Source organism: Gopherus flavomarginatus, chromosome 2 (assembly GCF_025201925.1).
Source record: "Gopherus flavomarginatus isolate rGopFla2 chromosome 2, rGopFla2.mat.asm, whole genome shotgun sequence".
NCBI classification, from domain to species: Eukaryota; Metazoa; Chordata; order Testudines; family Testudinidae; genus Gopherus; species Gopherus flavomarginatus.
In genome coordinates, this window is record NC_066618.1 from 94359427 (window position 1) to 94381165 (window position 21739).

The following is a 21739-nucleotide window of genomic DNA, read 5'->3' on the forward strand; positions in this document are numbered from 1 at the left end:
CAAAACAACCCCTGGCTCCCATGTTCAGCATGTAAAAGTGCAGCCGGAGGTCACCTTAGGTGCTCATGAGCCATTGCAGCTGTGAAATTTGCTACCACACACTTGATAAACCTCTGTAATTGCTACATAGTGACTTCACTTAGGGCTGGGGGTGAGCAAAGGCCTTTCCACAAGAAGCTTTAAAACATAAAAACCTGTTCTGCTCGTGGCTATGCACACAGCTCCCATAAAAACAAATGGAGGGGGCAGAATCGGCACTACAAATCTAATTACTGCAATCTAATTCATTTTTAAAAGTTTCCCCTCTTGCTATCACGGTCAGGGTGTTGTGCAAACAAAATGAAATCATAGTACAAAATAAGTCTCAATGGGAAGTGGTAGGTGCTTTAATACAATATCAGACAAATATTTTTCTTTCAAACTCAGACCTGAGTCTCAGCTGCAGAGTTATGATAATTTACATCAGCTGAGGATGTGGCCTGATCAGAACAAGCTTGGCTTATTAAGGTTAGTGGATTGTGCTGTGTTTTCTTGTGTTCTGGACTGCAACAGCAGGAACAGAGGTGTGTTTTGTTTTTCTCCAAAATATAAGTGTGCACTATAATCCATTGTAATTGTATATAAGGTATTTGGTCCAAAGAGAGCTTTGTAGGTATTTATTTTCAATGAAACAGACCAAGCTAGCCAATTTAAACACCAGTATGTTTGAAAAGTTTCAAGGCTAAGACATTACTGAATAAGAGCCAGACTCTCCACCCTGATATTGAACAGTACGTAGTATCCTGATCTATGACTAACCCTGTTGATTTCATTGGGCAAATTTCTCAAAAATGAGTGGGAATGGCAGAATTTGGTACAAACTACTTTGTTCTTCTGCAAATGTCACCCTTTGAAAACAAAATTATTTTATTTACAATATGTGTTTCCCACTTCCTGTTCCACAGGAAACTTTTTTATTAAATTGTTTTGTTGGTTAAGTAATGGAAAACACATCCTATATATGATTCAGGAAATAACACAATTGTTTGTTTTAAAGAATTTTAACCTCTTGAGAAGTAAATATAAGTATGCAGAAACCATCTAATCTTTATACAGGATGTGGGAATACTAAGAACATAACTGCACAAGCTATTAAAGTAAAAGATATACTGGTAATTGTGTATATGTAAAATACAGCTAATATGATTTTTTCTATATGGATACTGCAAGCATTCAGGGCCCAATGTGCTTATACTTAATGCCAATAATTTGCCCAGACTTGGACAACATTTTTAGAAAGATTAATATTAATTATTTTATCAAAATAAGGACTTGCAGAGTTTGGAGATGAGTTCAGATTGATACCTGAGAACTCTTGCCTTTATTGGTTTAAAATGAACTCTTTGAGCTTACAGTATGTATTAAAGAGAGTATTTCACTTTTTGAAATTCTTTAGGCATATACTGAAGAGGGTATATCCAGTTAAGATTGTATTTCATTCAGTATAACTTGTACGTTGTTAAAAGATATAATATGGAAGTTTGCCATGTATGAAGCAAGAGTAGGTGTTTAGCTTTACCATTCTGTTTCAGACTTGTGTATGTCTGCCTTGAAAAATCTTTTTAAAAAGTGTTTTGATTTCATTTAAATAAATAAACTGGACTGAATAATTTGTAATGCTGAATTTTATTTAAAATACATTAATCCTTCAATTTTTTAAAAACAATTACTCATATTTCAAAGCCTGTTTTTGTTTTATAAAGGAAATAAACGAAATTAATAGAAATGAAATGACAAATCATTTTAAATTACAGATTAGGACTCCATGCCTGCTAATGATTACAGCAGTGAGTTTTTTTCCATTGACTTCCCTGAATGCGGTCGGCCTATCCACATCCAAAAAGTTGTTCGTGTGCACAAGTGTTTTTGCAGGATAAGAGCCTAAGAGACTGATCCTGCACTGCTTTGTGATGCAAAATTCCCATTGAAATCAAGGAGCCCTTTAAGTTCCACAGTTACAACATTAAAATAATAAAATAGAAAAAATGAACACATCTAAAACTGTTCGCTCTGAAGCAGAAGAAGCCATCTGTGCTAACTAGAGAATAAACTAACAAAATCAAATTGAAATGCATGTCTTGATATTTAGAGCAAAGTGTTTCATATGAACAGGCTTATGGCAAAGCAAAGTACATTTCAGACAAAAATGCTGAGTTTGGAAGGTGCAAGAAGAAGTTTAAGGTTTCTTTCCCTGGCGCTTGATTGGACTTTGCATCCTGTACATGAAGAAGAGTACGATGGCATAGTACATGGTGCTTTTCAGGAGAAGGGCAATGTATATTACATATGCTGTCCTGTGCATGAAACTCACTGTAATAGCAATACAAAATTTAAAAAAAATCAGTTAATGGTGCATATTTTACAGGCTCAAAGAAAAATAAGTATAAAACCATGTGTCTGATAGTGGAAGATCTATATGGTATTCAGTTGCAGTAACTATACTGGCTAATCAGACTATGCATAAATGAGTGTGTCTGCTAAGCAGGTCTACATTCTGAATATACCTGCCCATCCAGCAGAGCTGATAGAAAAGAGGCACTCTGAGTGCTGGTATTGCTACTATCTGCTAAGGAGTAAGCACGTTGCTCATGCTTCTGGCATTGACAGTTTATAATAGGATGTTGCCATGATTTTAGGCTAAAATTTTCAGACCTGGATGCCTACGTTTCTTCTAAGTCCATATTCAAGCTGCTAAATAAAAGTGGTTTGATTTTAAGACTTCCTGATCACCCACAAATTACACTGAAATAAGTTGAGTCATCAAGCATTCAGCGCCTTTACTCACCATTTGAAAATTTTGGCCTTGGATGCTTTTTATAATTTAACATGTTTAAGTATTAGATTAAAGAACAGTGTGTAGGCTAAAGAACAATGACACACATGGCATGTTAACAGAGCATAACAAATACCACCAAAGCATGTATTTCAGCAGAACCTCTGCAGTGTTTAACCTGAGCTACCCATGGGCATTAGGTACTGGACACACTGCAAATGTTAACTTACAGCAGTGTTCCACATCTAGAATAATTGTGTGGACTATTTACAAAGAATATTTTCATTCTTGTCTTAACCATATGAAATAGTGCTTAATTCTTAACTATATTGTAGAGAAAATGAGAATTGGACACAATTACCTGTGAAAAGTCTGTTGGTACAGTCTGCTGTGGTTTGAGGCACTATGGTGGTGTCTGAAAGGATAGAAGCATAACATGTAAAGAGGGATTTAATTGTCAAATGGGATTTTTGTTGAAAATTAACACACCACTTTCTTGACAGAAGCTTAAAGGGAAAAAAGTGGTAGAAGTATTATAACTACAGTGATTCAAATTTGGAAAGTTAATATTTAAAAAAAATTACCTAGATTCCATCAAGAGTAAATGCTCAGTAGCATATAATTTATGTGCAAACCCAAGTAGAGATAAAACTGGGAAAAATGCATATGCTCCTGCAAGTGAGAACTTGTATGCCTTATATCGAGATTTAGTTACTGATGTTGCAATCGGATCAGTCAGTGCAGACCTCTGACCTGTTAGAAGCTCGACTGAAGTCTTTGCATTTACATGGGTGCTGGGATCTGGACTAGCAGATCTGATTGCAGGGTCTGGATGTTGGCCCTTCTGCATATTCAAGTTTCTGTTCATGTAACGCCAGATGCATTTTGTCCCACCAAATTACTCAGTTGTGTTTTCCCCTTTGCAATGTATATGTATAGTCTGCAGATAAAAACCTGGCTGCCTTGTTTTGTCTCTAGTCAGAGGGAGCCTGAGATAGTTAGCATTCAGAGTAATGTTGTTTAATAGCTGTACAAGAGACAGAAGAAAATAATCCTGATGAGGATACAGCCTAAGGCCCATATCTTAGACCTTTTGGATGTGCAAAAGGGGGATAGTCAATAAGGCTATTTTTCTATTGTATTTGAAATAGATAAATTCTCTTATTAATTGTCTCCATGCTGACTGAGACCTGGGGGTAAGATACATACTGCAAATCAATAAATAACCTTAAAATATACTTTTATCAGAGGGCACTTTGAGAACTGAAATGTAAGGATTATGGACCAGATTCTGAGCTAGTGTCCATTGGCCTGGCTCTATTAACTTGACTAGAGCTATGCAAGCTTACACCATCTGAGAATCTAGCTATGTGTGAATAGAAGTTGGGAAAAATACATGTTCAATCAAAAGAACGGAGAAAGGTTTTGTTCTTAAAGATCTACACCTGATCTCAAATAAGAATCAAACAGAAAATACGGTATTTCTCTTAATTATTTTCTCTTTCTCTTGCATTATCTTTTAGATTTTGGCTTGTGTAATTCTTCTGGTCTGTTTTAGTAAGCCAGATGCTGTGTGTGTTGTTAGTTATTGTTGCAATATATAGCACTTGTTCAAAACCAAACAATGTAGACTAGGTCCATGGCTGATGTAAATCTACAGAGCTCCATTGACTTCAGTGGAGTTATGCTGTTTTACACTAGCTGAGGATCTCAGCCAACATTTTCTTTCATTCTAGAAAGATTTTAAACTGGGGCAGAGAAGCCAAAACTGAGCTTTTGATGAAGAAGCAAGTTTCAGTGATAGCCAATTTATGGAGAGATGGAAACTAATATTGGCCTGGAGAGCGCAAATCCTTTTAGGAACAGAAGTACATTTTATTGTTTTATTATAAAGAACCAGGGAACTCTCTCAATATGTATAGAACTAGTTCTAATAATATAGTATATACCTTGAGATTTGGTAAGGACAAAACCTGCTTCTTTTTCATGTTGATAGTTGCAGCGATAATTCTTGTTGCTAGGTTTATTTAGGGTCAGCCAGCTGCTCATTGAGTATGATTGTCGATTGTCATTGGGGGGCCAAATTTCCCCAAGCACTGCATTTTTCTCTTCATTCTTCTTGTCGTCTTCCCAAGTCACTTTAATAATATTTGGGTAAAAATCCTCAATGAGGCATATGTGTGTTATTTGCCCATCTTTTTCAGTAATGGAAGTCAGGACCTGGATCTTGTTGGAATTGAGTTTTGTTTCTGTATCTGGATTCATTTTAGAGAGGGAAATGAATTTGTTAGAAATTAAGTACATTCAGAACGGCAGTATACATGGTATGCTGTGCTTTTGAAACAATAAAGAATTCAAAGATTTGAAAGTGGAAGAGAGAGGCAATCTCATTTCTTTCAAATTGCACTCCTGCACACAATCTTAACTCTGAGTTGAGCATGAGAACGATATCCTGTTGCCAAACGTATTTTAACTATTTAAGCCTATAATATATTGTTACTGCCGATTAAATTCTGAAGATGGGAGTAAATTGACCACTTATGAGTTACAGTTTTAGGTCGTTGGAATTGCAGAAATTTACAAACTCAAAATATATTAAACACTTTTTGAATGAATGCTGAGTACAGATTTATGTTCCGGTTCATTTCAAAACATTTGTGACTTTGAAAATCTCCCCTTTACTTACCCAAAATGTGTATATAAAAGACACTGTGATAGTGAGAGGAAGGGAACATCTACACTGAAATAAAAGACCCGCGGCACAACCACGACTGGCCCAAGTCTCCTGATTCTGACTTGCATGGCTGGGGTGACACAGCTAAAAATTGCAGTGTGGATGTTTAGGCTTGAGCTGGAGCGAAAGCTCTGAAACCCAATGACGGAGGTGGTCTAAGAGCCCAGGCTCCAGTCAAAGCCTGAATAACTACACTGCAGTTTTTAGCACCAAAGCCTGAGCCCCACGAGCCCAAGTCAATTGACCCAGTCTCGGAGACTGGGTGCCATAGGATTTTTATTACAGTGTAGATGAACCTGAAGGGAAGGGTATTAAAGATTTCACAAATGTTTTAATAAGGCCTCTCTTTAAAAATCACTAGACTATTTTATCAGGAGATGAATTTGCCCTGGACTAACTGTATATATTATTTGAGAACCTTGGTTTGCACCTTTAGAAAAAGAATTAGAAAAGTAATCTTTAAGCCTTTTCCACACTAAGAAATTTAACCTTTGTAAAAACATTTTTTATCAATTATTCACCTTAAAATGATATAAGAACATACAAGATATGTTCTATTGCAGACCCAGATAATACAACTTTGGGGGAACTGTTGCTGAACGCCATTTTGGGAAATTACAGTAAATACATTAACATGTATCCCTCAATGACAAATATCAATTACGAAATTAGCAAGGATGATACATCCTGAAATGACTTTGTTCATGTATTTGGCAAATGTAATGGAGTGTTATGCATAATGCTCAACGCTTCTGAAAATCAAGTCACTTAAGTATTTAGGAGTCTAAATTTAGTCATCCACTTTTGAAAATCTTGATTATGAAGCATTACTAATAATGGAGCTCTCAACAGAACTTAGCTATCAAATCTTTGCTGAGGAATAGAGGGAATGTTGCTGCTTGTGTCCAAATCCTGAAGTGAATTAGCAAAGTGCCAATTAGTGAATTTCTGCTCTATCTCCTAAATTATTTTAAAATAATTCTGCCACAGTATTAATGTTGTCACTGTAGAAATACAGCTTAAAAATTGCAAAAAAAAATCAATTTTTTGTCATGTAGTAAAGTTTTTAAAAATCGCGGCTTGCTATAGGATTGGATAAAACACAACCAAAAATATTTTTTATTAAAAGTTTGAACTAGAAAGGATGAAAATTTTATTTCATCCCTGAGTTTGTGTAAGTGCATGAAATAACGCTGAAACAGGCAAGAAAAGACTTCCCTACTCAAATCATTATCTGTTTGCTCGTTTCATATGGCTGACAGTAAATGATAGATTTTTTTAAACAGCATATTGATTTTACTAGTTATCACAAGAAGTGAGCAGGTTCAAAACACTTTTACTGCTGCTAATTTCTGTCTCCTGTTTGTCACTGTGGGATACGACCAAGAGAATAAGGTTAACAACCCAGCTAACTGCCAAAGAAGTATTGTCTACAAAATGACTCAGCGTTCTCATGTTATAAATTTGCATCACAAAGAAGAAATGGAAGGTTGTTGATATTTCAGTAGTGTCGAAGGGCACCATGTATTCTGTGTGTTCTCTATTTGTTCCAACACTTAATTGCAGGTGAAAAATGAGAGGCCATTTAACAAAATAGTTGGCCTATACTCTACAAAACATTTAGTTGGAATTTTTAAAGGCAGTAAGAAGGGATTTAGGTGCCCAGATCCCTTTCAAATTCAGGCTCCTTTGATAATGTCAACCATTGTCTTTAGTCAACTGAGACACAAATAGATTAATACTAAGGCCTTGCTCCTGCAAAGCCTTACACATGTGCTTAATTTTATGCATTGTGAGTAGTCCCACTGATGTCAAAGCTTGTGAAGGTTCTACTAAAATGGTTTCAGCTTATTTTTGTGCTGTCTGGCTATTATGAAACAATTTGGAACTGAACCAGACTATAACCCTGTAATTAGGGTTGTGTCAAAAAGTATTTAAAATATCTTGAAATTAGAAGCAAATTAAGATAGTTGAGATGTAAGACTACCTAACCAAGAAAAATCTCTTCATTAAAGAACTTTCCCTCATTTTGGAAATTGTCACCAAAAAGGGAATTGATTTTTCTGTTCTTTCCAATTTAGATCTTCAGGCTCCAGCACAATTAGTTCAACCTTTGGGGCTCAATCCTACATTCCATATGCACCATAAGCACCCAGGAATACAGGATTGGGCTTGAACAGTAGGTTTACCAAATGATTTACTTAAGTCTTGTATGTATTCAAAAAACCTTTACATAGATTCCTGCCCAGTGATGTTGTGCTTTGCAAAATATAATGATTATTTCTGGTATTTCTCTTTAGATGTTTTTAGAAATTAGAGTCACATTTACATGTTGATACTTTTGCAACCGCACATAGTTTTTTGTATTTGAACATGGTAAGATGGGTGTCTATCCAATATAAAATCTGTATTTTGTACATATATAAGCAGTGTGTGTGTTTGCATAAGCGGGCAAAATCTGTTTTAAATATCGACTCATTTTAGGTGAGATATAAAACCCCTTAAGGCCAATGGGATTTTTTCCTTTGGCTTCAAAGGCCTTTGGATAAGACACTTTAAGAAGATCAGACCCTTAATTTCCAAGTCAATTATAGTTTCCAGTGTGGAGCTACTCTTTGTTTTGATCCAACTTAACTTTCAAGACACCTCACTTGTCTAATTTATTTAAGTGGAATTTTTAACAAGGAAGGCGTATTGTAAAAGAATATACGTGCTCTAAGTATCACATCTCTTTTTTAAGACGGCAATTGACTTTGGGCCTTTTGGTTTCACTCCCTGCTTGAAAGAAATTCCTATTACTTTCAATAGGAGGTTTTCCAAAGGGAGAATTGAAGGGTTAAGTTGTAATTGACTCACTGCTAACTATTTTTTTGTGTTGCAAACTGCATGCCACTTATAGAAAAACTATCATACATAAATAATGCTGATGTTCTATTTGAGAACAAAGTCCATTATGCCATCAGACTATATTAAAAATAAGTAAATGGTGTGCTTGTAATTTTAATTTTGCATTATGTGCTTGCTCCAGTGAAGTGCCAAATGCTCTTATGAAGTTCTGAATGCTTCTCATTTCCAATTGAAACCAATGGACACTGACGGTGCTCAGCACCTGGTATTATTTTCACCCAAAAGAGCAAAGGATTGTTATGACATTTCTCTGTTGCTGGCCTGTGACTTATGATTTCATTAACATTAGTGTTGTTAAAAAATTATAACACTCGTAATAAAATATTAGCCAGTGTACATTCTTGCATTGAGATAAATTGAGCTTATTTTGATAGATTTTGCCATTATGAAACATTTAAAGTAGTTTGTCTAAAAACTTACTAGTTACAAGTTTTGTGCCATTTCCAAAGATTTTCACAGCTCCCACAGTATTGCAACTTACTACACAATCTGTCCAAGACATTTCTATTCAGAGGGATCAGATCTGAACACATATTGCTAAATAGGCACAACTGAGAGCCAGTTAATTCAAGCAAAGAAATGGTGGACATTTCAATGTATTTTTCAGGGCGAGCTTACATTGGTATTTTCAAATACTGTATATTAATATTGGATACTTTTAAATTTTGTTTAAAAGAAAATCATTCATTTCATTGACACAGAGGATCTGGTTGATATTTGAGACCTAATGTTGGACTCGTACTATTTTCTATTACCTAGTGGATTGATGGAAAAGGGTGTTTCAGTTAAATTCTGCTGGATGCTCGGTGTTTTTGTCCCGGTACTGGCAGAGTGGTCAAATTGGTGCATTTTTTTTAAATCCCAATATGAATAAACATATAATTAGAAAAAAAATACTCATTTGATAGTACACTGTGACCTATCCCCTTTTCTCAAGATGTTTCATGATATCTTTCCACCCACTAACTTCTTACATCTCCTGACTTATACATACTTGTGATACGAGATGCTAAATCCTGGTCACCGCACTAAGCAGAGTAAAGGGGGTTTCTCTAGAAGAGCTACATGATGGACGGGAAGATGAAATCTTTCTCCCAACCTAGCTAGAGCATCATAGCCCAGGAGCTTTAGTAAAGGCCATGAAGTTGCCCACCCACTGAGCAGGCATTTTGGCCAGTTGATCTCCCTAGTCACAGACCCACTGGCCATTCCATGCCCTCACCACTCCCCTACCCCCAATCCTCACTGTTCTTTGGTGCACAGGGGTGCCCAAGAGTTGCCTCTTTGGCTTGCCCTCCGCCCACACTGGATGGAACTGTGGATGTTCTCCTGGTCCCGGGTATTGACCCCTACACGAGAGAACAACCCAGCTTTGACTCAGGATGAGTAAAAAACCCCTCTATATCAATAATTGTCAATGTGAATTCTGTACATTAGCCTCACATTTAGATAGTAAAGACATTCATTCTTCTACTGTAGACTGCATATCACGTTTTCATTGTCTGTTATCCTTTTTGAATAAATTGTGCTCAGCAGTCTCTAATTTTATATTATCACAAGTAATTTTTTCTCTGATACTATAGAACTTACTTGAAACAACGAGCTTTGTGCCAGAGCCGAAGACTTTGATGATATTGTTCTCACTGTGTTCATGTGCTTTGCAAAAACTCATGGGCCAGATCTTCTGCTGCTGGAAATGAAAGGCGCTTCATTGAGGATCTGGCCCACGTAGCTTCCATATGGCCCAATATACCTTCATATTTTTTGATGTGCAATTGTGAACAGAATCGCTTTAATATACTAGACTTGTGAATAAAATGGTTTTTTTTTACAAAATGGCAAATACTTGATTGTGTGTTCCGTTGATATCCAAACCTCCAATAGATTGCATTGGATGTTTGGAGTACTTTAGGAGCAGATATGCAAAATAAGTCAAAAACTTCAAATGTGTTCTACATACCTAAGGCTTAGAATTTCCTCGGGCTGGGATCCCTCAGCATCACTTGAAATTTCTATTTTTCTTTTAAAGTGAATTTAGCATTTGTGAAACGTGCCAAATTGACAGCACTAGAAACTACCTATATTGAAAATACTTCAGCATTCTACAAGAGTGGTCCAGTGCTTAATAATGCTATTTTAAATTGTGATGAGTGATTTTGGACTATTACTGGAGAATCTATTTTATTTAATGCTGATTTCTCACCTGGTCCTAACAGTGTATTTGAAATCTATTTGCAAAGGTCACCTTTAATGGATAAGATGGTAAATTATTCTTAATATCCCTTAAGTTCTTGGTGTTTCTGATACAAGTGTTATCAACAATGCCTATCATGATGAAGTTTTTTAAGGTGGACACCTGTTGTCTGAAGATTCTTTGCTCACAACTACATATCAGTTTCTGCCATAAATTTGGATTTGGTCTTTTAGGACCAATGGGGGGGTTGGATCAGATACTTATATATTTTTTTCTGTAAAGAGTTTGTTATATTCAGTCAGTAATGTCAAATATCAGTACCTAGAACTGTTGAAAAGGTAGCAAACCAATTTAAACCAGCCGTAAACTACTTGAGAATCTTATCAACACAATAAATATCAGTAATAGTAGCTCCTTTGTACTTTATAACTAATGATCTACACTGATCACTCTGTTCTTAATGCACTTTGTTTTATAAAAACCCAAGTAACTTCCATCATATAATGTGAGAGAGACCCAAAGATCATAACTTTTAATTGCCAAATATTTTTCCATTTATTTCTTCTATGAAAGAATGTAAAGTTTTGGTGAATTATTTTTCTTATTTTAAACAAAATGACTAAGTACTTCTGAAAGTTGTCAAATAGCATTGTAGACTGTATCCCTTTCGTCACAGGATAGATACAACACAGGAGAAGCTTCTTCATACCATTTCACCGAACTATGTCATTTTTGTCCTGGAAGGACAACCTCTAGAGACGAGAAGAGACAGTTCAGTCTCCAATTCAATCTTTGGCTTCTGCACTGAGCCTGCCATTAGTACCAGTTTTTTTCTAGAATATTGCGTTCAGAAGAATCCATTTATTCCATTTTAATGTAAATTTCTTTAATGATGACTAGATGCACTTTAATGAATACAATAAGAGAAGCACTGTTATTCGTATGTCATGCTTGTTGACAGCACCAAGCTTGGTTCTGTTTCCAAATCTTTTTATTCATCTATTCCACTAAGCAAGAATTCTGTTAGGTCCTAACCCTGCTCTTACTTACACTGGAGTAAATCTGGAGTAACACCATTTTAAATGGAGGGAAGTCAGTTTAAAAAGAGGAATGACAAGTGTGAGAGCAAAATCAGGACTGCTAACTATATATGACTTTAAAAGCAATTTCTGCTTGTTCAGTATACTTGTGAATAATGTTGTCCCTGTTAAGTATGGTTATACAACATGGGTAAAATCCTGGCCCAAAAGTCATTGCCATTGAGTTCTGTGGAGTCGGGATTTCACCTCATGGTCTTAGAATGGAAAAGCCCTGATTCCTATAATTCTGGAGTCAAATTCAGCCCTGGGCACATACCGCCACAATTTCTTTTGATTTTACTTAGAATTGTGCCAGGGTCTGAATTTCTCCATGATCCTAGAGTTATTTGATATTTTTCTTTGAGAAGAGATTTTGTTACTAAAACACTTTATTGTATCCTACAGGTTTAATAGACTAATAAATCAAGTGAACAATCTAAGGTCTTCATGCTGTAATAAATAATCTACACACATCACTGACATGGTTCTCCATTCCTTACACAGTCAAAAGTGCTGGTAAAGCTATGGGAGTTTTGCCTGTCAAAAAATGCAGGATCTTATGTAAGTAAGAGGATTTAGAAAAACTGTCCATTCTAAACTATAATGCTAACTAAATTGTATCTACACTTAAAATCGTAGAATATTCACTTAAAGCAACATGCTGATCCTGATCTGATATTTTTAGAATTAATTATGATCGTATATTTATTTTAATTGGCAGCATTACAACAATTTACCTTTAGTTCAGAGTTATAGGGGTACTAAGGTAAACTTGATTGTGAATTGAGCTTTAAAATAGCCAGACAATTCTAGCTGATTTATATAAATGTGCGGAGCATGATTCTGAAGAGTAAGGACCTCATTTTCCTTTGTTCTGTGTTTGTGCAGTCAGTTATACCAATGCAAACTGGGTGTAACTTTCAACTTAATCAGAAGAGTAGCATTTTCCATTGACTTTTCATGAGCGTAATTGACTTTGAAGAGAAAGGCAAGGAAGACTCAGGTCCCAAGTATATTTTGTGAAACACTGTTAAGAATACTTGGAAATGCCAGTTTGCCTGCAATGCCAAGGTACTTCACACAAGATGACAATTTCTAGGGCCAAATTCTTTCACTTACGCTGGTGTAAGTGCAGGAATTCAGCTATGAAGATACTGACTACTTCAGAGATTGCTTCTTTGCTTTTAATTGAGAAGCATGATGTTGTTACTTCTTTCAGAGTTGTTTAATTTTATGCATGTTTATGAATTTTAGTTAAAGAATTTGAGTAATATCAAAGCTAAGACAAATTTTTGCAACTGGACCAAGGACCAGTATGCTTATGATGGCACCCTCTAAAAAATGACTTTTGACAGCTGATCTTTAGAAATATGCATTACCTTGAAAATATTTACTTTGAATCTATCAGTAAAAATTGCAGGTTTGCTCTGAGATTGAAAAGTTGATGTATTTGGGATCAGACCGTACAAGGTGCTAACCGCCCTGACCTGCACTGAAGTCTACAGGAATTGATGGTGTTCAGCACCTCACATTAAATGCTCAGTACTTCACAAGATCGAGCTTACAATTGTTGACCTTACCTGTAATAAAAAGCTTTTCTATGATCACAATAAGCATCTTTATCTTTGCATTACTTAATTAGCATATATCTTACCTGTTACTATGAGCTTGGTACCGGAGCCAAATATTTTGAAGTGATAGCCACTAGAAGTATCACAGTGAGCAAATAAAAAGCTTTTCTATGATCACAATAAGCATCTTTATCTTTGCATTACTTAATTAGCATATATCTTACCTGTTACTATGAGCTTGGTACCGGAGCCAAATATTTTGAAGTGATAGCCACTAGAAGTATCACAGTGAGCAGATCCTTTGCAAAATACTGTACAGATCTATTGATAAACCAGTAGTAGTTGCTTTAAAAAAAAATCTGATTTGCTATTTAAATTGCTTTCTGGCCTTGTAATAAAATGGTAAATAAGGCGAGTACACGTAAAATAATGTGAAAACTGTGGAGGTGATTTTCAAAGGGGCAAAAGAAACTTAGAAATGGCTAAGTTAGACGTGCCATTGAAAATCTGTCCCTAAATTAATCTGATTCAATATGGTTTAGATTAGCTGTTTCTAATAATTTGTGGAAAGGAACAAATTACTTTTTAAATTAGGGTCCACAGGCTGAGGTTATAAAATTAAGCCTGTATGCTGGCATCATTCCACAATGGTGTTTCTAATGATAACGATAGATTGCGGATACAATAGAGCTCTTAAATTGGATATATACATGAGACAATTTTTGGCTAATTTCTGCCATTTGGTGTAATCAGAAATATTCTCCAACAGAAAACATTTGCTCTTCAGAAATATTTGTTTGTCTCAGGGACTAGGCACCCAGCAAGGATGATTTAGCAGTATGTGTAGGGAAGAATAAGTTTAATTAAAGACAGAGAATTCTCTCAATCCTATGAAATCCAGAAATGGCTAAAACCTTTTACCAATTGGATATCATCTTTAAAAAATAAAATTGAGAATCGTATTATTGGATCAATTATCATATTTTATTAAAAGGATTACTCTATCACATATACCTTGAGTTTATGTAAAAAAGAAGCACACCTCTTTATTCCCCATCACTATATGGAATCAACAAGATTGACTGACTGCATTTTCGCCGCCTTTTGGCCTTTAATTAAGCGCATGCTTAAATACGTTGAGGTATACAAATGGAAACATGTTTAAGTGCCTTCCTGAACTGGAGCTTTTTTAGGAAAGAAAGCACAATTGCATTAAGATATTACTACTAGGAATGTACCTTTTAATGTTACCTAGTGGCCAAATTCTCCAAGGGCTGATGATCCCCAACTCCTATTTAAATGTATGAGCATTAAAGAAGCTCAACAACTCCTATCATGGGGTGCTAAATAAACGGTATTGTACAAAACCCATAAGTTCTACATTTCATATTTATTGCTAACAATAACTGGTTCCACTTCTGAATATTTTTGCACAATCACCTCACTGTGTGACAATACTAAACAAGCTCTCCAAACAATTTACATTATTCTCATTGATTATACAAGTGTAACTGGTTTGCTCTGAATTACAGAGACCGCTATGGGTGAAAATCCTGACCCCAGTGAAGTTAGTTGGAGTTTTGCCTTTGATTTCAGTGGAATCAGAGTTTCACCCAGTATATTTATTAATAACTTGATTTTGTCCTGGATAACAAGCATAGTAAATACAGAGAGTAAATATATGCTTCGAAAACATCTTGAGAAACTTACTTGAAACCACCAAGTTGGTGCCCGAGCCAAAGTACTTTACTCCATACTCACATTATTGAAATCCTCTACAAAAACTAATGAATTATCAAGTTATGAATTTCATAAGAATAAAATTCTGAAGTTCATATTTTTAATACAAAGTTCACAATCTAAACTAGGCTTGCTACCGGCCACTTAATTGTGTGAGTATTAAACTGAGTTTATGCACTTCGTGAAATCCTGTGCCACCTTCTTCCAAAAATGTGTTTTGCTCCTTGACATACATCACTGCATGGCAAATTGACTGGGGTGATTTGCTGGTCACCACACAATTTCATTAATTTCAGTGGAAGAGCAGGGTTTAGTCCTGTGATCCCCAGAGTGCCTGGATGGGAAGGATGGTCTTGTGGTTAAAGCACCAGAATGAGACTCAGGAGATTTGCCTTTTTTCTGGCTCTTCCTCTCTGCCCTTTGTCAAATCACAATCTCTATGCTTCACTTTACATCTTAATGTATAATTTAGAAAATGACATTTCCTAGACAATGTATTATAAATACTGTTACGTACTCAACATTAACTAGCATTTATAGTATTGATTGGATTGTTTCTGTAGCTTTAATCTGATAAAGAATATTATACACAAAAGGGAAAAGATACTTTCAGGAAAAACACTTACTGAGAACCTGAAGACTGTTGCACCTCAGGCAATTTTCCTTCCTTACTCATCGTATACTGATACAGTCCTAATAACAAACTTTTTAATACTCTCATACCTGCTAAATTGAAACCTGTGCTGAGAATTTTACACTTGCTGGCTTTTGGACATAATTTTAAATGTAGAGCTCTCCATTTCCCTCCTTCCTGATTCTTAACACTTATTCAGTTAAGTATTCCAGCCTTCTACTCTTGTATTCACTTTACTCATTAGGATCATATACTGCCCTCAGTGAACCCATTGTTGTCTTTGGGAGTTCCATACACAGGTTAAGAGCAATACATGGATTATGTGCTAATTCCTTTTTAAATATTCATTTATTCGGTCCATTTTTTTGTCCCTTGAATCTGTTTTTCTTTTGGTAAATAATCAAGAATAAAAATACTTACCAGAAACAACTAGTTTGGTTCCTGTGCCAAAGTACTTGATCCAGCTTGAAGTATCACATTGACTTTTCATTTTACAAGAAGCTGTGGTGCTTTACTTATACTGCTGTGTCCTTGCTCAAATAACCAGGCACTCTAACCAGTAGCTGGGAAAATGCTTCTAATGGAGTATTCCTGGTTTCTTGCCTATTTGGAGAGTTTAATGAATTCACATTTTTGTGACCTCATAAAGCTGAAACACAAATTCTCTTTCCAGTGACTCTATTTGCACGTCCTTGCAGCTTTTCTGTTAATGAATCCTCACACCTTAAAATGGAAACTAGGTGATGACTTCTATTTGATTTTAATGTTGTAAATAGATTTTTGGATCAGGTGGGTCTCAAACATTTTCACTGTGTGGTCCACATATTAAAAGAGAGATTCTCATGGACAAAAACCCCTCTCCCATTCCCAATAGCACTGACCACCTCCTCCTTCTCCCATGGCAATCACATCACATCTCTGCAGCAATTGCTTACATGGAAAAATGATGCCTGGAAAGAATTCCATTCTTAGCTGTATTACTGAAGTTTAATAGATGGTAATGAAGAGGAAATGGCATTATGTGATCGGACAGCTCTCTAGTGACTAGCACGAAGAGCTCCATAGACTGCAGCTGGGAGCCTGTACCCTAGATACATATATTTCTGTATGTTGGGATTGTTGCAGTTTTTGTGACTGATTTACTGGTATCTTTTTATATGGCTGCTGGGGAGGGGGGAAATATTTTCCTCTGCATACACAGACATTTTAAAACAGAACAGAGATAACATCTGAGAAAGCTCACCTCATCTCAGACAAAAGATGTGGATGAGAATCTAGCAAGTGGACAGGGACTAACCAGAGTATTTGATCTCTCTCACAGACACAGACATACCCCACCCCCACCTCACTCACCTGCAGAATAATTCTGAGAACCGACAGGGGGTAAGAAAAATTGAAAACGAACTTACAGAGAGAGAGGTTCCTCCCAAATGTACAGGCGGTTGTGTCAAAGGGCTTGTCTACTAACCAAGAGTTTATTGGGAATATCTCCCAGCATTGCAATAGTTCTGATGAATCTTCACTGGTGAGCCATGGGAGAACTGGTGTAGTGAGGGCAATAGCATTCACTGGCATGTTACCACCATGTCTTCTAGACCTGCTCTGAGCAGGTTTAAGTGACACTAGCACTGCTGCACTTGGTGTCCTTGGTGGGGCTGTACTGATGTTAGTGCGACAGCAGGAAGTTTCACAGAATACATCCATTGTTTGCCCCTCTACCTAGCAAATATACCAAGTCATAGTCATACATTGTCTAACATGGTAATTGTAATATGATTTGGTCTTGCCAGTATGGAGAGAGCAAAACTGAATTTTAGACATTGTCTAATCCTCATGCATAATAACTTGCACTGGTGTTGCACTTTTCATCTAAGAATATCAATGTACACCTCTACCCCAATATAACGTGACCCGATATAACACGAATTCAGATATAACGCGGTAAAGTAGCTCTCTGGGGGCGGGAGGCTGCGCACTCCAGTAGATCAAAGCAAATTCGATATTACATGGTTTCACCTATAATGCGGTAAGATTTTTTTTGGCTCCCAAGGACAGCGTTATATCGGCATAGAGGTATACTTTCCATCCAAGAATGTCAATGTACTTAAATGCATTAAGCATCAATGTCTATGTGAGGCAGGTATTATTCACAGCAGGCGAAACTGAAACCCAGAGAGGATATGTGACCTGGTCATGCAAGAAAGGGTGCGGAGGTGCAGGGGGCAGAGACTTGGGAGAAAGAGGAGGAGCAGGGGGTGGGGTCACTGTCCTGGTGCCGGTCACCCCCCACTTCCACACAGGTTCCAGCACCCCTTTGGGGGCTCCCAAATTGGCCAGGACATGAGCTCCTTGGGCATGGACATGGGCTCCGTGGGCCCATGCATTAATCCACTACTCAGTAGAGCAGAAGAATTGCATCCCATGTATTGCTTACCACACTCCTCTAATACATCCAAGAATTATGTTCACTTTTCTTGCAACAGTGTTACACTGTTGACTTGTATTTAACTTGAGATTCTCTATGACCCCCAGATCCCTTTCCACCGTACTCCTTCTTAGGCAGTGAGGGCCCCAAATTGGCCAGGGCTCTGTGCCTGGGTCCCATGGGGCTCAAGTCTTAATCCACTGCTAGTAGAGCGGAAGAATTACATCTCATGTCTTGCTTACCACAGTCCTTCTAATACACTCAAGAATGACGTTCACTTTTCTTGCAACAGTGTTACAGTGTTGACTCATATTTAACATGAGATTCACTTTGACTCCCAGATCCCTTTCCACAGATCTCCTTCCTAGGCAGTTATTTCCCATTTTGTAGGTGTGCAACTGATTGTTCCTTCCTAAAGGGAGTATTTTGCATTTGTCCTTATTGAATTTCATCCTATTTACTTCAGACCATTTCTCCAGTTTGTATAGATCATTTTGAATTTTAATCTTATCCACCAAAGTGCTTGAAATAGCAGGAAGGGAAGCTGTTTAGCCCTATGGCTTTTGTAGCTGCTTAGATAACCCTGGCTCATGCCAACTGGGATCACCCTAATGCATCACCACTGAGAGACTTCAGTGATGAGCGATAAATAACAATATAAAATAGGACAGGGAAGGTCCAATGGTTTCTGTGATGGGTTGTAAGGACTGGTCAAAATCTCCTCACTTCTAGAACCCAGGAGAGTGAATATAAGAGAAATAGAAGAATCATCCTCTCTTCTCCTTCTGTTGCTCACTTTGTCTATTTTAACTGTCCAATATATAATGTAATTATACATTAACATAGGTGTTTATATTTTCATTAAATGTAAACAAAAATGGGTTGGTTTGTAGGTAGATGAAGTGGTAAGACACAGATACTGGCAGGGCTGGAATTTCAAGGTGCATGATATAGACAAACATTTTAATTATAGGTGGCACACTTTAGTGATAGATGCCTATAAGTTAACGTTGCCTGAAATTTCCCATTACAAGACCCTGTTTTCAGTTGCTTATACCCTTGCCAAATATAAATTGTTCTAGTTGAAACTTTCCATGCTAGCTTTCTGCTTTAGCCTGATGTTAAAAAAATATTTTTGACAAAATGGTGCAGCTATTTGTGTGAAGTAGATTTTAGAAAAATCCATTTTTTGCCCATATTGAATAATTCTTACAGCTGTGTTGTTTACAATTCGGGTGAGAAAAATACCCAAATTTGGCCACATATATCAGCCTTTGAAAAAATCTCAGTTTGCACATGTCAGGAGACACTTTCAAGTTTGGCAGCTCCAGTCCCTGAAGACTCCATCTGCAATAAGCATGCTACAGTGCCCTCCCAGTCCAGATGTGTCCAGTCCAGTTCAGATATGTGTTCAGTCTGCCCATGTGGCATCTCCACAAAGCTACTGAACATGCTGCAACCTGGTGCTCTGGGGGCTGAGCAGGACTTTCCTTGTAATTGCTGCTCAGTGTTGCCAACCTTGGCAATTTTTTGCTGACTTGGTGACTATTGAAAGGCCTTGGCAGCAAACCTCCCCACCACAACCCGATAACCCTTTAGTTGGCAACAGGTGACCCTTTGAGTGATCTCTGGGTGATTCAAATGGGCCCTGTCTCTGCTGCCATTGGGTCACCTTTGTGAATGAGCGGCCACCACAGTGTGTGCACAGCTGGGTAGGGAGGCGGCCAGTGGAGAAGTGCGGGTGGGGCATAAACCAGAATTGTCCCATGTGCGAGTGAGCCATGGCTGCTGCCTTGACACTGCCATGGAGCGCACAGGTGCAACAGCTCCCAGTGCCTGTTTCATTCAGCGGGTGGTGGCACCTTTTCCTTCCTCCCACCTGGAGCTATTTCCTTTGCTGCTTTGTGCCCCTCCCCCCATGCAGCACAGCAGCAGTGAGAGGGGGAGAGGCTGAATAGCCGCAGCTCCAGCACCAGTGGTGCCTCCTCTCTATGGTATAAGGGGAATGGCTGCAGAGAACTGCAGGTGGGAGGGGCCAGGCCTGGTGTTTGCAGCGGATTCACGGAAAGCAGCCGGGCCTGAGCCGGCACAGGAGCAGTGAGCTGAGACCTCATTTTGAGGTCCATTTTGTGCAGGCAGTGGTAGGTGGCGTGGAGTCTCAGTGGGCAGAGCCAAGGGCCAGAGAGGCAGCCTGCCCATAGCCACCGCCATGATTCTAGACACGATTTTATCCCAGTGAAATTATGTATAATTCACAGGACAGTCATGGTAAAAACAGATCAAGTCACTCCATGGTCACGGCCACCTTTGGACCCACTGGCTCAAAGCGAAGGCACAACCTGTTAATGTGTGGCAGCTGATCAAAATGACCTAACTCTCTGATACTGCGGGGCAGCAGGGGCCATGTAATGGGCAAAGTTCCCTGCTCATGACAGTGGTGACAACTGTGACATAGCTGTTTCCTTAGCCATCGCGCTTGTTTGCTTTCAGTCCGTGTGAGGGAGAGGAGGCGGCAGGAGGTGGGGGGACCAGGAAACAAAAAGCCAAGCAGGCAGTGGAGAGAGCAGTGTGAGAAGGGGATGCTGCAACCACAGGCACAGGGAGGAGGAAGGGCCAACAGCCTATGTTACCAGACCCCCCACTAAGTCCTGGATTTTGTGGGACTCTCCTTTGACCCCCACAATCCTTTGTTTGCCCCAGGCCCCCCACCAAGTGGCATCATGAGCAAGCACATGGGGTCATGGCACCACTGAGGTTTGGCTCATCTTCCCCTGCATCGCCAGAGCCCACTTTTGCCACTGGAAAGGTTGGGACGTATGCACTAAAGCGCTGCAGGCAGGAGGGGAAGAGTGTTCCTGCTGGGGGAGGCGGAGTGTGGGAGGAGCAGTGTCACCAACCTTGGCGATTTTCAGGGCTACTTTTCACATGTGTTTGCAAAAAGCTCGAGTTTTGAGGCTGAAAACACTGTTGCTGCTGCAGGCCACTTTAGCACCAAATATGAGAGGAAGGATTCGCTCTCTTCTGTGTGACCAATGCCTCCCCACCCCCGCTGCTAGCACCCAGGCAGTGAGGAGGAGGAGGAAGCAGCCTGACTGAGAATGCAGAGGGGTGAATAGACAGCTGCAGGAGCCCCAGTGTGAGAAGAAGCACAGTGGGAGAGGGGATGGTTGCCAGAAGTGGAGGGAAGGAGTGCGTTACAGGAAACAGTGTGGGGAGGAGGGACAGGTGGGAGAGCAGAGGAGGAAATGGACTGGAGGTAACGGGTGGTGGATAGGACTAGAGGGAGTGGCAGGGGAGGCATATCAGTGTGTATAGGCATGGATGTACAGGAGGATAGGAGCTGAAGGGGAGGGGTGGATATGAGAGAGGGGGACAGAGACAGGGTTGGGTCTGAAGGGAGGAGGCCTGGTCTAGTGCTTAGTGCTAGCCTGGGAGTTGGGAGACCTGGGTTTAATTCTCTTTTCTGCCACAGGCTTTCCATGTCACTTAGTCTCTGCAGACCTCAGTTCCTCATCTGTAATGGTATAATGGTACTTCCTTATCTCACAGTAGTGTTGTGTGGATAAATGCATTAAAGATTGTGAGGCATTCAGATACTACCGTGATAGAATCCATATAAATATGTTACATGGTTGGGTGCAGG

At 38.5% G+C, this 21739-nt stretch overlaps 1 protein-coding gene across 1 annotated transcript in view; it reads right to left on the minus strand.

Annotated features, from left to right (window-relative positions):
• Nucleotides 1-1649: 1649 nt before the first annotated feature.
• Nucleotides 1650-21739, minus strand: part of LOC127044634 (uncharacterized) — a 108324-nt gene continuing 88234 nt past the window's right edge. Inside the window, exons 7-10 of the mRNA XM_050939722.1 lie at nt 17081-17390; nt 4762-5067; nt 3174-3227; nt 1650-2349 (exon numbers count right to left, since the gene is read on the minus strand). Coding sequence (XP_050795679.1) covers nt 2216-2349; nt 3174-3227; nt 4762-5067; nt 17081-17390 — 804 coding nt within the window. The 3' untranslated portion in view covers nt 1650-2215. The remainder of the gene's footprint in view (nt 2350-3173; nt 3228-4761; nt 5068-17080; nt 17391-21739) is intronic.